Source organism: Scardinius erythrophthalmus, assembly GCF_964197995.2.
Source record: "Scardinius erythrophthalmus genome assembly, chromosome: 10".
In the NCBI taxonomy this organism is placed as follows: Eukaryota; Metazoa; Chordata; class Actinopteri; order Cypriniformes; family Leuciscidae; genus Scardinius; species Scardinius erythrophthalmus.
Window position 1 is genome coordinate 17,663,619 of NC_138230.1, and position 13,960 is coordinate 17,677,578.

General features: G+C 37.2%; 1 protein-coding gene across 1 annotated transcript in view; it reads right to left on the reverse strand.

The window, feature by feature from the left end:
• kcnh8 (potassium voltage-gated channel, subfamily H (eag-related), member 8) overlaps positions 1–11,515 on the reverse strand; it is a gene marked incomplete at both ends in the record, with an annotated part of 80,597 nt that extends 69,082 nt beyond the window's left edge. The window contains one exon of the mRNA XM_081376529.1: positions 11,440–11,515. Coding sequence (XP_081232655.1) covers positions 11,440–11,515 — 76 coding nt within the window. The remainder of the gene's footprint in view (positions 1–11,439) is intronic.
• Between the last annotated feature and the right edge of the window lie 2,445 nt (positions 11,516–13,960).

Consider the following 13,960-nt stretch of genomic DNA (forward strand, 5'->3'; position numbering starts at 1 on the left):
ACATTTTTTTTTTTTTGCTTGTGTACACCCAACTGATGTGGCATAGATTAAGCATTATGACAGAATTAATAGAGCAAAAACATACAAAAATAGGGATTGAAAATGGTAGTAGTTATGGATTTTTTTCAATGACTGACATTGATGCATGCTAAAGTGGGCCTACTAGCCATTCCAGTTCCACATCTACAGACAGCACATCCCAGAAGAGAAATCTCTCTATCTTACTGTCCATCTACTCACTCCCAGGTCATAACCTCTGGGCCAGCAGAACGAAAACAGCCGGAAAAGACCCACTTGTTCAATCCAAGTTGTAGTGTTTGTGTGAGTATCTAAGCATATTCATGTTTTATATAAATATATGCGCACAATGTATGTTTGTTGTGCAATAGGCTATGTGTCCTTCTCCTATCCTTCCTCACACACGTTTTCATGCGTGATAAAAAAATATATTAAACTCTCTCACTTCCATACCAGACCTCATGTGGTTTACTCTGTCAGTTTATGTTTAATTGGACAGATTGAATCCAGGCTGTAAAAACAGGGTGTGTGTATCTGTGTGTTTATGCGAAAAACTGCATTTCAACAGGAGAGAGAGGGGGGAATGTCCATATTTCTCATCTGCCCCAGATTGCTGTGTAAAATACACACACACACACACACACACACACACACACACACACACACACACACACACACACACACACACACACACACACACACACACACACACACACACACACACACACACACACACACACACACACACACTTCCTCCCTCTGTCCCCATCTTGTGAGCCTATGTCCCAAACAGGAACACCTGAGAGCTATTTAAAGAGGCAGTATGATTAGTGAAGGGAAGGATGGAGAGAACCGGTTGAGAAAGAGAGAAATGTTTGGGAGAGGGAATGGCAGAACAGATGTTGGAACCTTCTATTGCAATGCAGTCTTACATTTTAAGCAGAATACAGCCCGATTACACTGTATGAAATACTGTATCAGACAATGCAATGTTCTAAACTTGACGTGGACACAATCTTAGCTGCACCTTTTTACATCTGAATCAATCAAAAACATCTTTAACATCAAAAGTTAAAGTTTAAAATAAATAAAGTTCTGCAAAAATAAATGACAGAAAGGGACAGTTAACCTCAAAAAAGAAATATCCAACATCATTTACTCACCTTCATGTTGTTCCAAATGACTTTCTCTTTCAGAACACAAAGACACTTTGAAGAGGATTTCAGTGGTTTTTGTCATTACAATGAAAGTCAGTAGGGTCCAAAACATTAAACCCCACTGACTTTTATGAGCTTCTGTTTATGTTTGCTGATCAATGTTTATATGTGAATAAAAGCCTAAATTCAATCTGTTTATCATATAAAGCGATCGAGTTTCTTCAGAAAATTTGGACTAAACCGCTCAATTCATATGGATTAGTTTTATGATCTATTTATGAACTTTTTGATCCGTCAAAGTGTCAGTTGTGTAGCTGTCTATGGAGGGACAGAAAGCTCTCAGATTTCATCAAAAAGATCTTCATTTGTGTTCCGAAGATGAAAGAAAGTCTTACTGGTTTGGAATGACATGAGGTGAGTAATTAATAACAAAATTTTAATTTTAGTGTGAACTATCCCTTTAACAATATTTATGCTATTTTTTTTTTTTTTTTTATCAAATTGCTTAGAAATGGTTCTCTTAATGGCTTCTACACAAACTTAAAAAAGGCTGAATATTACAATTTTTTCCAAGGTAATAACCGGACATTTCCCACTAGGGCTTGACCCGAATATTCGAATATTCGTTCGGTGGGTTGGTATTCGATTTAAAAATTTGACATTCGAATATTCGTTTTGTTTTTTTTTCACACCTGGGATCCCCGCGAAACGGTTCTCATTCGCGCTTGAATAAGGCCGGCGACACACTGGCTGCGTGGCGTGAGTGTCTCAGCTGCGTGGCATGTCCGTTTTTATTTAGGCTCCCATGTTAACAGGTTGGAGTTTGCACACTGCCTGTGTGAGACACGCGTCTCAGATGCGGCTCGAGCCACGCGGAAAACGCGTGCATAGAAATAGAACCGACGCCTACAGCAACGGTCGGGAGTGTTCTATAGTTAGAGCGCAGAACAGCGGAGTTTGTATGGACCAAAGTGCATGTCTGAGCTTGTGTTTTGGGTTAAGCTGCATTGCTTTGACATTGTGGAAAATAGAATAATAGAAACAAAATGTATTAGCCTTTTTACCCGTTATTATCAATCTAAATTAATCTTGTTTTTAATTTAACTTAATTTCGTTTTTCTTTATTTAAATTTCGTTTTTCTTTATTTAAATTTCGTTTTTTCTTTATTTAAATTTCGTTTTTCTTTATTTAAATTTCGTTTTTTCTTTATTTAAATTAAGTTTTTTCTTTATTTAAATTTCGTTTTTCTTTATTTAAATTTCGTTTTTCTTTATTTAAATCTACCCTTTACTGTGTCAGTAATTTGTTAGTCAGAAAAATATTAGACTACCTTAAAAGTATTGCTTAATTTAACAGACCTGTGTGTGTGCGCGTTTTATATCACTAGTGCAGTGTCCGTTCTTGGACGCGTTCTCTGCCCGTGTGAGGCGCCGCTTCCCGCTCGCGCTGTTCTGTAGTTTACTAAAAGTTTATTAATTCTGAACGTGTCGCGTCTCGCGTGTCCATCTATATTGCACCAAAGGCGACACTGCACTCCCTTGTGAAGTCGATTGGATGAACGGTTCTCGAAATAATCAAAATGCAAACGGACATACAGACACATAGAGATTCCTGCCTTTATTAAAGAGAAGAATATGTTCACCACCCTCTCTCCGAAGCTTAGAATATTCGATGTTCATTACTACCGAAGCTTCGAAGCTCAAAAAATGGTATTCGGACCAGCCCTATTTCCCACTGAATGAAATGTGATGACAACTTCTAAACATTTCATTGCATTACACATACTGCTCCACATACTTGTAAAAAACAACAACAACAGTGTATACAGTATAGTGCACAGTATACACCAAGCCATTAAGTATTCAGACGCTGCGCTGTAGAAGGCTTATGATTAATTATGTTTTTGGCATGGCCCTGATTTTGCAGGCTTGAGATCTTGACTATCTTCTTGTTCTGAATCCTATTTCCTTGAAAAAGTCCAATGTATAATGTATCTTGTATAATTTCTTACACTGACATCTGAAAACAGGTTTGAGCACAGAGAGAGAGGAAAAACATATTTGACTTCTCCTTTATTGACAATTAAGTGTGTTTTTATGTATAACTGCCTCACGAATCTCAGTAAAAACAACCACTTTAAATACTCAAGGCTGAGCTCTACTGGCATGATAAGAGCTGACAAGAAACTGAACACACTAATTTAAAACCATCTGCACATGGTGATAAAATCGTTTCAGAAATAAACGAAGCAGCAATTGCACTTCTGTAGGAAGAGTTTGAAATCGCTACATCGCATCTAATAGGTTCAATTGTTTATTTGGCTAATCTGTTGTGCTTACATAATCTTTTGTCACAGTCTCAGCAGGGTCCTTCAAATTAAGTTTCAATTCATGCTTCGTGCCGGAGCACGAGAAAAGTATTGTTAGAATGTTAATAAGACAAAGGAAGATAGCAAGGTCTGAAAGTCTAGACTGGCACGATTCTGGAATTCCATTCTCAGAGACAGTGAGTAAGTTCCATCTGTATTCTGGTCTGACACGTGTGGATAACCATGCTGAAACTGCAGAGTGCATCTTCATGGTGTCCTGCATGTTTCAACCAATGTTTCCATCCAATAATGTTGTCATATAACACAAAGGTAAAAGACCATACTCCATGTTCTCTCTCTTTGTTTCCCTGCATTCTTTCTTTTGCTCTACCATTTATGTTTTCCCTCTTAGGGTTCCAGTCCCTGTCTCTCTTCCCTAATGATGACTGATGAGTTCAGTTTCAGCTCTGTGTGAAGTTTGGGGAACAACAGAAGAACAGCACAGCACACTGACATCTCTATCCCAAGTTCAAACAACAAACCCGCATTGTTCTCCCAGCCTAGAGCTGCATTTTCACCATCTTTCAAACCTACAGATCTGTTCCCAACTGGAAGAGATGCAGCAGACATGCCAATTTCCTCATTTTGTGTCTGATACGTGTTGAGTTCACTGGCAGTGTGATTATGCATTACATGCAAGAGTGAACCGCCTGAAATTTCTCCATTACCTGACTTAGGTGTCTAACCCTCCGCATTGTGATTTTACCAACAGAAGCATCTACTTGAAGTGTTCTTTTAAAAGGACAAAATGACTCTAAATTACTCTTTCCTTGGGTAACACACAATTGCAAACGCACGCAAACTGGTACACACACAGACTGCTTTACTGTAATTACCCACCATATGCTGTCATGACAGGTACCTGCGTGAAAAGAGTGTTTTGAAGTCTTTCGTCTTGATGGAATATTAACGCATAGCAGCAAGCACACACATCATGATGCTGCAGAGGGGAGTAATAGCTTACATAGCTTCTCTTGACAATAACAAGTCAGCATACTTTCTAATGTAACTCAGATGTTGCACAAAATTATGAGGTAAAGGCTGTAATTAGTGGAGCTTGCTAAGGAAAGCATCACTTTTGCTATTTCTCAAAATGTTTCATTTTTCAAAGTCCTGAACCCAATTTTTAAAGGGACAGTTCACAAAAAAAAAAAAAAAAAAACCTTGTGTTGTTCAAGCCTGACTTTTGGTTATACTTTATCTTAAAGTCCCCCTGTGGTGAAAATCACGCTTTTAATGTTGTTTATATAAGTCAAAGCCTCTACTAATTTCAATTGAGAATATGTATATATATATATATTAGTGCTGTCAATCGTGATTAATCGATTCTAAAATAAAAGTTTGTGTTTATATGTATATATATATATATATATGTATGTGTGTGTGTGTGTCTGTGTATATATAGATACACACGCACACACACACACACACACACACATATATTTATTTATTTATTAGACCACCACCCAATGAAAGGTTTGTGCCACAGCTGCCCTAAACTGACAGTATTGTTGATTACTAAAATAATGTTTTATGTTTCTGTAACGGTTAATCCACCAGTATGGATAAGCTCTTTAGTCACAGTTGGCCAAGTCAAAATCTGGACTTGAATCCTATTGAACAAATTTGGGATTTAGTGGATTCAAAGATAGATTGCACAAAATTTCCATCAAAAGCAAGTCTTTGGAACTAGAAACTATTTGGAAGTCAGTCAACAGAGACTGTGGAAAAGTACTGTACATAAAAACAATGCCAGCAAGAACGCAAGCTCTTATGAAGGCCAAAGGACAGCATCCAACATATTTTACTTTTTTTTTATTAAATTTAACCGTTTTTTGGTTATTTTGTGTGAATAAAGACTATTTAGTTGTTTCAGTTTGTTATTTGCCTAATAAATGACAATAACATTTTTAGTTTTAAACAACTATTTGACAGATTCCTAAAATATTTGTTTTCTCTTTATTATTATATATATGTATATATATATATATATATATATATATATATATATATATTTATACACACACACACACACACACACACACACACACACACACACACCCTCCAGGTAATGCTCTCCACATGTATCATTTTTGGAAAGCCACTGTGGATGATGCCTAATGGAATGTTCTCTATTATCCCCCCCTGTGTCATTGTTGTCACTTTCCTTCCAATATGGCAGGCACTATTTCCAGCCATTTTTGTGCTATTCTCAGCCACGTTACCTGCGGCAGCCCAAGGTGTGACAGCCATACAGGTAGTCTCCCCTGAAGGACAAACCAGTCACATGGGTGTACGCCATCACAGTTTGGTAATATATGGACCCAGCAGCCCAGAGGACACCATGTCCCTTGAGAAGGATTCCTGTGGTGAGAGCCCTCTCTCTCCTAGTGCTAAAATAAAACATTCTCGATCCTCATTTCTCAAACCTTAGACCTTGATGGGGGAAAACAAGTTACCTGAATGTAGTGATAAGGCAGGATGGTACAAGTTTTTTTCTGTTAGGACACCAAAATAAAATGATAAAAGCTGATAGGATTTGTTCTGTGAAAGCTGTAAACTGTTATCGCACAAAAGAAAGCCAGATCTCAAGCAAGCAGACTCATTTTTACAACGCACAATACACCCCGAGATGAAACACCGCCTGACTGCTCTGTGGTCGACCAATTATATTTGATCAATGTTGGTCGTTACCTGGGGCCACGCAAGGGATTTCATCAGGACGTTAAGCGTATCTTTTTTCATGCATGATCTGGTCTAAACTTTAATTAAACAGCCCTCCGATTGTTATCTCTACCAACCCTACTTGAGCTCTATATAAAAATAAAATAAACATTAGGACAGCCAAGTGATGCATTGCCATCTAAGTCAGTGGGTGTGCACATTTTGGAGGGCTTCCTTATCTAACAAACCTGATTCAACTCATCAGTTCATTAGTAGGCTACCTCGAAGACCTGACATGGGTGTCAAATAAAATGTGCAGTCCTGGGCGGCTGATTGGACTGAGAACCACTGATCTAAGCATCAAAGCAGCGCAAGTGCTTGACTGATCTAGCCAGGGTTACCCTCATACGCTGTCCATGGTGCTGAGTGAGCAGATGCTCAGTTTGAGAGCAGTACTGTGCTTTCAATGCAAAAACTTTCAACAAAACACACTTGTGGATGGAGCACAGACAAAGGTTAACAGGAAAAAAAATAGATGCTGCATTAATTGCATTAAAGGTACAATATGTAAGATTTTTGTAATAGAGATGCACCGATTAACCGGTCAGTCTGACATATGCTGATTTTATGCTGGTCAAATGCACTCAGAAGCCGCATGATTAACATCGCGCAACATCAGCATCATGTAGGAAACCTTGTGAATTACGGGCGTTTCACACCCCAAACGTGAGCAGAGCGTAATTTTTTCGGCGTGCATGTTAATCAATGAGTGCATTCAAACCGGGAGCAGGAGCAGCGCGTGAACGTCAAGCAGGAGCGTAGCGTGAGCAGCAGTGAAGCGCGGGTTTCGGCGCCGAGTCTATTTTTGCTGCGTTGCTCACGCTCAATTGCAAAAGTTTCAAGTGAAAGCACACTTTTCATGGATTGATTTCACACAAAAAGTGCCCAAAATGCACAGAATTTGCATGTCTAGTGTGTTTTAACAAGAACTGGAAAAAAAGAAATGTCAGAAAAGAAAATGAAGAAATTTTTCCCATTTAAACTTGTTTTTATTATTCAGTTTCCCAATCGTTTCCCTGCACTTGCTCCACTTGCCTGAGCTTACCTCTCTGCGCCATGTACAAGCGTTGACAGTGAGCGCTTGTTTAGCCTGGCTGGACATGTGGCAGATGAGAGAAGAAACAGACTATGGTGACAAAGCAGAAATGCTTCTGATTGCGAAGAAAAACTTGCCATTGATGTACAAGTGATTGCAATAGGCCTGTGTGTGTGTTTTGAGAAATATCTTTATACTGCAAGGCTATATATATATTTTTTTTCTTATTTATATATTATTTTATTACCATTACCTGTTTTCCCTGTTTTCATACAGAAGTTTAGTTTGCTAAATATATCACTTTTTTGTTGTTGGATATTGGATGTGAAAAGAAGGAAATGGTTCTTTCATAACACTGCACTTTAGATGTGTGTGAATTTCACACACCAGGAGTAATTTATATAGTTCTATTTTATAGCGATTATCTGTTCAAAACATGTTCTATGTTCTATGCAAAATGTAATATGTTCTATTAAAGAAAATATTTAATCTATTAAAAATAAATATTTGTGTCTGCTGTAAAGTGGTTAGAAAATCTGAAATAGGAATCGGCTAAAATCGGTATCGGCAGGTCAAACTCGGAAATCGGAATCGGCCTAGAAAATTGTAATCGCTGCATCTCTATTTTGTAATAAAATATCCAAGAAAAATGAAACAAAAGCACGCACATCAGTCTCAAAAAGGGTGCTCGACTAAAGTAAAAAGATAAAGTATAAAGTCGGCAACACCTAAGCTCCAAAATTATCAAAAATATTTATTTTTAAGACAATTATCGCATAGCGTATGTGACGTTTCGAGCACGCAGGCTCTTCATCAGACAAAAAGGTCGTAATAAAATATCCAAAAATCACTTGCACAGTGTGATATATGTCCTGCAGTTGTGCACTTACAATATCCCAAAATTCCCAAAGATTTTTAATTTCAGAGAAATCCCTGGTCATTGTCGCCTGTCAATGACGTAATATCCGCGTCATCCCTGGTTTCCGCTTGTACTGCCATAGTAACCATGGCGACAGACATGGACAACTGCGCTACGTCTAGAACACGCTGTTGTTGTTTCGTTCAAACATTATGGACCATGGCAAGCAGACTTTGGGACAAAGGGAGAAATAAAACGAGTATCAATATCGACGTGGCGTTTTCGAAATGCCGAGAGCTCCACGTCTGCGACTAACTTCGACTTGACAGAGACGGCCGCTCTTGCATGTACTTTATTAGACAGGTGAGCAAATGTACATAAAACAAATCAATGTTATATAGCTCAACAACATGATGAAATGTTAGAATATGATCAGTATGTTATTCTAATGCTGATCTAGCTTACTGCTAGTCTCATACAGCCAACAAACTAACACATAGAATAACATTATAACTTTCATCACACTCAAATGCCATTTAGTGTGATAGTGTAACGTTAGACCAAGTGTAACAGCGCCGTGTTACCTCAAGTTTAATTCGTCAAATAAACTGAACTGTGTGAGTAGTAATTCAGCACTTGCGTTCGGTAGAATGAAATGTCCTTATTTCTTTATATCCGCTGGACGCGAATCGCGTGTGGCACTGGTATCTGTCTCTCATTAGCAATCGCGCCCTGCTTCATACCACAGTTGATTACCATATGAATGTAGTCACTCATTCATAAACATTATCGACATGACGACAAGTTCCATAATTCCGCTTATGCATCGTCAACCTATGCCTTTGTTATTGTAAGAGGTTAACGACCCCTAGCGATGATTATTATTATTTTTTTTTTTACATATTGTAGCTTTAAATACTTTAACTGAATAAATACGTTCATTTTGACATTTCAGGGCTGTCAAAATTAACGCGTTAATTTTGCAATTAAATTTTTTCAGCTTAACGAGTTAAAATGTACAAATGAATGTATTTATTTTGTAAAAGTATTTAACGCAATTAATGCAGCATCCGTTTTTTTTCCTGTCAACCTTTGGCTGCTCTACAGTATATGATCACATTATCATTCATTCAAGTGCTATTAAACCATTTAAGCGTGATACGACGCAAAAAAAGAACTCAAGTCTTTACTGACACGCTGTCTGTGAAGCTGCTCTCTGTGAACAAACCATATAGACTATAAAAAAATATGGACGACACCCCTTCGCTCTCTTCCATTGGTGAGAACTGAAGCCGCCAGTGTCCGGATATGGCGCTGACATATTGGAACTTGAGTCTGTGCAGTAGCGATCTCGGGACCAGACCTGCGCAGTAGTGAGCAGGAAGTACAGCCGCGAAATCAACGGTCCGCCCTCACTCTCGCACTTTTTTAAAAATTGATTGCAGTACAACATGAGGCTTGTTAAAATAAAGTAAATACAATCTCCTCAGTCCTCTGAAGATCCCGAAAAAAATGTCCGTTGGTGCTTCAGTGACTACTTCGCTCAGAGAACCTGTCAATCACAGCTGTCAATCATGACGTTACACCACCATTTTTATAGCATCACGTAACTAACTAAAAAACAACTTATTTTTTAAACAGACACTTGAACTTACATCAGCGTGATAAAAACAACAGCAAATGAAAGAAACCACCTTTGGAAAAAAGATATTTGAAGTGTAGGCTAATTTAATTGTTTAGTTGGTCTCACGTCCTGTTGAATAACACGGGGAGGCGGGGCTTATGACCTATACTAGGACCAGTCACGGGGGGTGATCGAGACGTTTTGGCTTCACTTTTCAGGGCTTGTGCGGCACGCTTGGAACAAACGCCTGAAATGCGCGCACATAATGCACTTTCAGACAATGCCGCATTTTCGCTTGAACAGATAAAAACAAACAAAATTATTTCAAAATTCCTGTTTTGTCGAGTATCCCTGTGAGCACACTCTTAAATTAGTTCAAAAGTGTTAAATGAACAAAGCGTTGTGAGAAAATATCAGTCAGATCCAAGTCATGTGCGTCAGGTCTTAAAGTGACAGCAGCCTAATAAACCTGCTGCCATTAGCAGTCTGATGTCTAGTCTAGTCTGTCATTAATGTTAATCACAGATTGAAATTTTATAAAGCCTATTACATGTTTAAAAATGTATAGCTTTTTAATTATATTGTAATGTTGAATGGCTATAATTAATGGTTAAAATTGAGAAATAAATAAATAAAATAGAGACATCAGTATCAGTACTGGTATCAGTGATACTGGCCTTCATTCATAGTGCTTAAGAAAAAGATGCCATTCAATTTTTTTTTTTTAAATATACAGTCTTTATGTTGTTCTTACATTATTTTGGAGATTCAATGTGAAAATATTACAATATAAAAATATATTACAAACTTTAATGTTAGGTTCGATTAATAGTGATTAATTGCAGAAAAATGTGTGATTAATTTTTAATACTGACAGGCAGCACTAATATATATATATGTATATTAGTGCTGTCAGTTCAATTAATGATTGAACTCATCTCGACATGATATATATATATATATATATATATATATATATATATATATTATACATATGAAATATGATGTCGAGATGAGTTCAATCATCGTCTACTTTGAGTGTTTCTTTAGTATTCATGTGATGTTGACAGTAGTACAAGTACCTTTCTCATAGCATATGAAATTTAGTACATTAAATACATTTAAAACCATGTAAAAAGAAAGAACAAACAAACATAGCTCTTTTAAAGTTGAGTTACAAATCAAAAGTTGTTATTTAGTACCAGTATAAGCACTGCGGGTTTATGCTTGATTTTTTCATATTATCTATTTACATACTCATTTTGTTTGATTCGACTTAAAGAAGCTAATCCTTCATGCTCATTTCTTTTTCTTTTTTCGTGATCAAATGTTTATTGAAGGTAAAGGAATAACAAAATATTAAGCATTTCAAAATCACAACAAGCAGTCAAAAGAAAATATTTATATATTCTACATGCTCATTTCTAAACCTAATTGTATAATTAATCATACTGCTTTTAATAATCGTAATTTAATTTAAAAGTAAATGCTGTAGCCTACCTTTTCAGTGTACTTGTTCTGACAAACATTTGTCTACTTTAACAATCAAACAAAATACTTTATGTCCAGCTCAAGAAAAAAAAATCGTTTCATTAGAACCCCAAAATAGTTTTTGACCACAAACAAGGTAAAATGCCATCGCAATAACTCACGTGTGCCGTCAAAACGCGTCGCTATAGTATCCAAAAATGTGTTCTGTGGCGCGAGCAATCCCTTCATAACAGGCATTTTCCCGCCCTGATATCGAATTCCCCATCAAACTGACGCGGCGTTGTCAGAGACAAAGGTAGACACAGTTTGAAGCACACCGGTGAAACTGAGCTTTCAGCAAGAAGGATCCCGCTCCCTCACGAGCGCGCGAGCAGGACGGAGGATGCGCGCGCCCGTGTCACTGGGAGTGACGCCCGCAGGTGCGATTCAGGTAAATGGCACGCGAGCAGTCTATACAAATGGCGCGTGGGATTGGAGATTGAAGCCGTTGTGGGTCGCGAATCAGGGTCGTATGCAGGGTTTTATAATAACATAAGTCCCGAATGTGAGCTAGTTAGGGGGTAACTTGGGAGCAGCTCCCCCGAGATCTACATGTGCATTTTAACTAAGACGTTTGAAAAAAAAAAGAAAAGAAAAAAAAAGGATAATAATAGCCAAGCATTAAACCCATGTCAGTTGGCACTGGCAGTATATTATTTGTCAATACCTGCTCTCTCCTCATCTCCATCAGTCTCCTTATCTCGCGCTGTCTCTTCCCACAGCTGACTGATAGTCTTTTCAATTCCGTCTGTCTGTGAAGAAAGTGAACATAGATAGGGTCAACTGATATTTATGTTTTAACAATCATTTTCTTAGACAAGTTAATTTACTGAAGACCAGGAAAGCGAGGTAGCCTAAGTTTATTAAATTCATTCGCAATAGGCTACTACTGCACATTCGTTATCTTAAAGCTAACGGCTTCGTTAATGTTTCTTCCCTCACATTAATTAGCCTAGGCTACTCATTATTACATTAGGCTGAAACACGTAAATTATATAGGCCTATTTTCAATTCAAAATGGCGAAATAAGACAAAAGTTTGTACTCCTGATCATTTTTTTCGGTCTTTTAACATTTCTATCCTAAAACGGTTGTAAAATATGTAACGTCTAGTTTTGCTAGGCTACTTACATATTAACTCACACTTATGCCTGTAAACTGAAGAGTAGCCTACCGCTAGAATTCGCGCTCAGCAGCTTCTGTCAATAAAGCCCACCTACTTTGATTTGATTGGTCATCTCAAATATTTTGACTTTTTGAGATTGACGATCGGTGTCAGACCGCTGAGACAGCTCAGATGAGATGGTCGAATTTTTTTTTTTTTGAAAGGGATAGCCATCCATAAAAGTAAAAAAAAAAACAAAACATAAAATGTTCAATATTCAGAAAAAAATATTAAATGTTAGTAACCTACAAACCCATACCCAAATTTGTGCATTGTTAACATAAAGGTAATTAATCATGCTCACATTATGGCCTAGTTCAGTCAGAGTTGAGCACCGTTTATTTCACATCACGTTAATACAGTTACACAGCTGGTCTCAGTGGGCCGCACACAGCACAGTTTAACCAAGTCCTCCTGGAACCCCACAAAAGTGGGATATCTGACCACCACCAACATCCAAATATACAATATATTAAGCAAAGGATTACATAATTGGCCTATGTTGCTGTTAATAAGTCATGCTGATGTAGTAGCCTACGAGAATGATATAGCCTTTACAACCAAAATGTGTAGGTTAAGAGGCCTCCAGGAACTTGTTTGAGAGATACGGTAAAATAGGGTAAGATGACATCCCAAAATATGTAAATATTGATATGCCTGTAGGTCATAGAATAATTTTACCTTTCAGATAAATCTCTTTTACTGGGATTCTGCTCTGACTAAATTGTCAAAATAAAAAATTGAAATAGAATAGTTGATTTAGTATTTTACATTAATGACACATAAATATTAATAAGAATTATCTTATTAATCATCTTACCCCTTTTAATATTTTACATTTTGTCCTATAACAAATAATTAGAATGTTTCTATTTCCTAACACATCATCATCCTGCACATGCTAAGCTTATATCTAAATATGTTACAGTTTAAAAGTAAATCCACATTGGGGGGCATCTTGCATGTTATACCCTGTATTATTGTATTTTGTGTACAACATGATTAGTCTATTCAAAGGAGAAAAAAACTGTCAATGCAGGCACCAGTTTGAACCAAAGAGAGGGATGTTCCATTGGCGCAGCCCATTTAAGGCGAGACACAGGCAAAAACAAGGTTTTTTTCATGCATCTGTCAATTTTGAGATTTTGGGCTTTTTAGCTTTTCATAAAGGGTTTTTTTCAGACTAGTGGAAAGAAAACATCCAAAACACACTTTTAAGTATCTTTTATACCACTTTATATATTTGCATCTGTAGATTTCAATTACACTGTCTTTAAAGGCCTTTTTCTCAAAATGAGTTTTTTTTCTTGCTCCGAGTCAGAAATCTCCACTTTAACAACACATACACCAAACTTTAAAGTTTTATTCCTACCTACATTCTGAAGGCTTTTACACAGGGGTTTGTTCATATTATAATTGGCCTGATTTTATACAACATTTTATTCCCCCCAAAAATTGTGAAAATGTAATTTTTTTTCT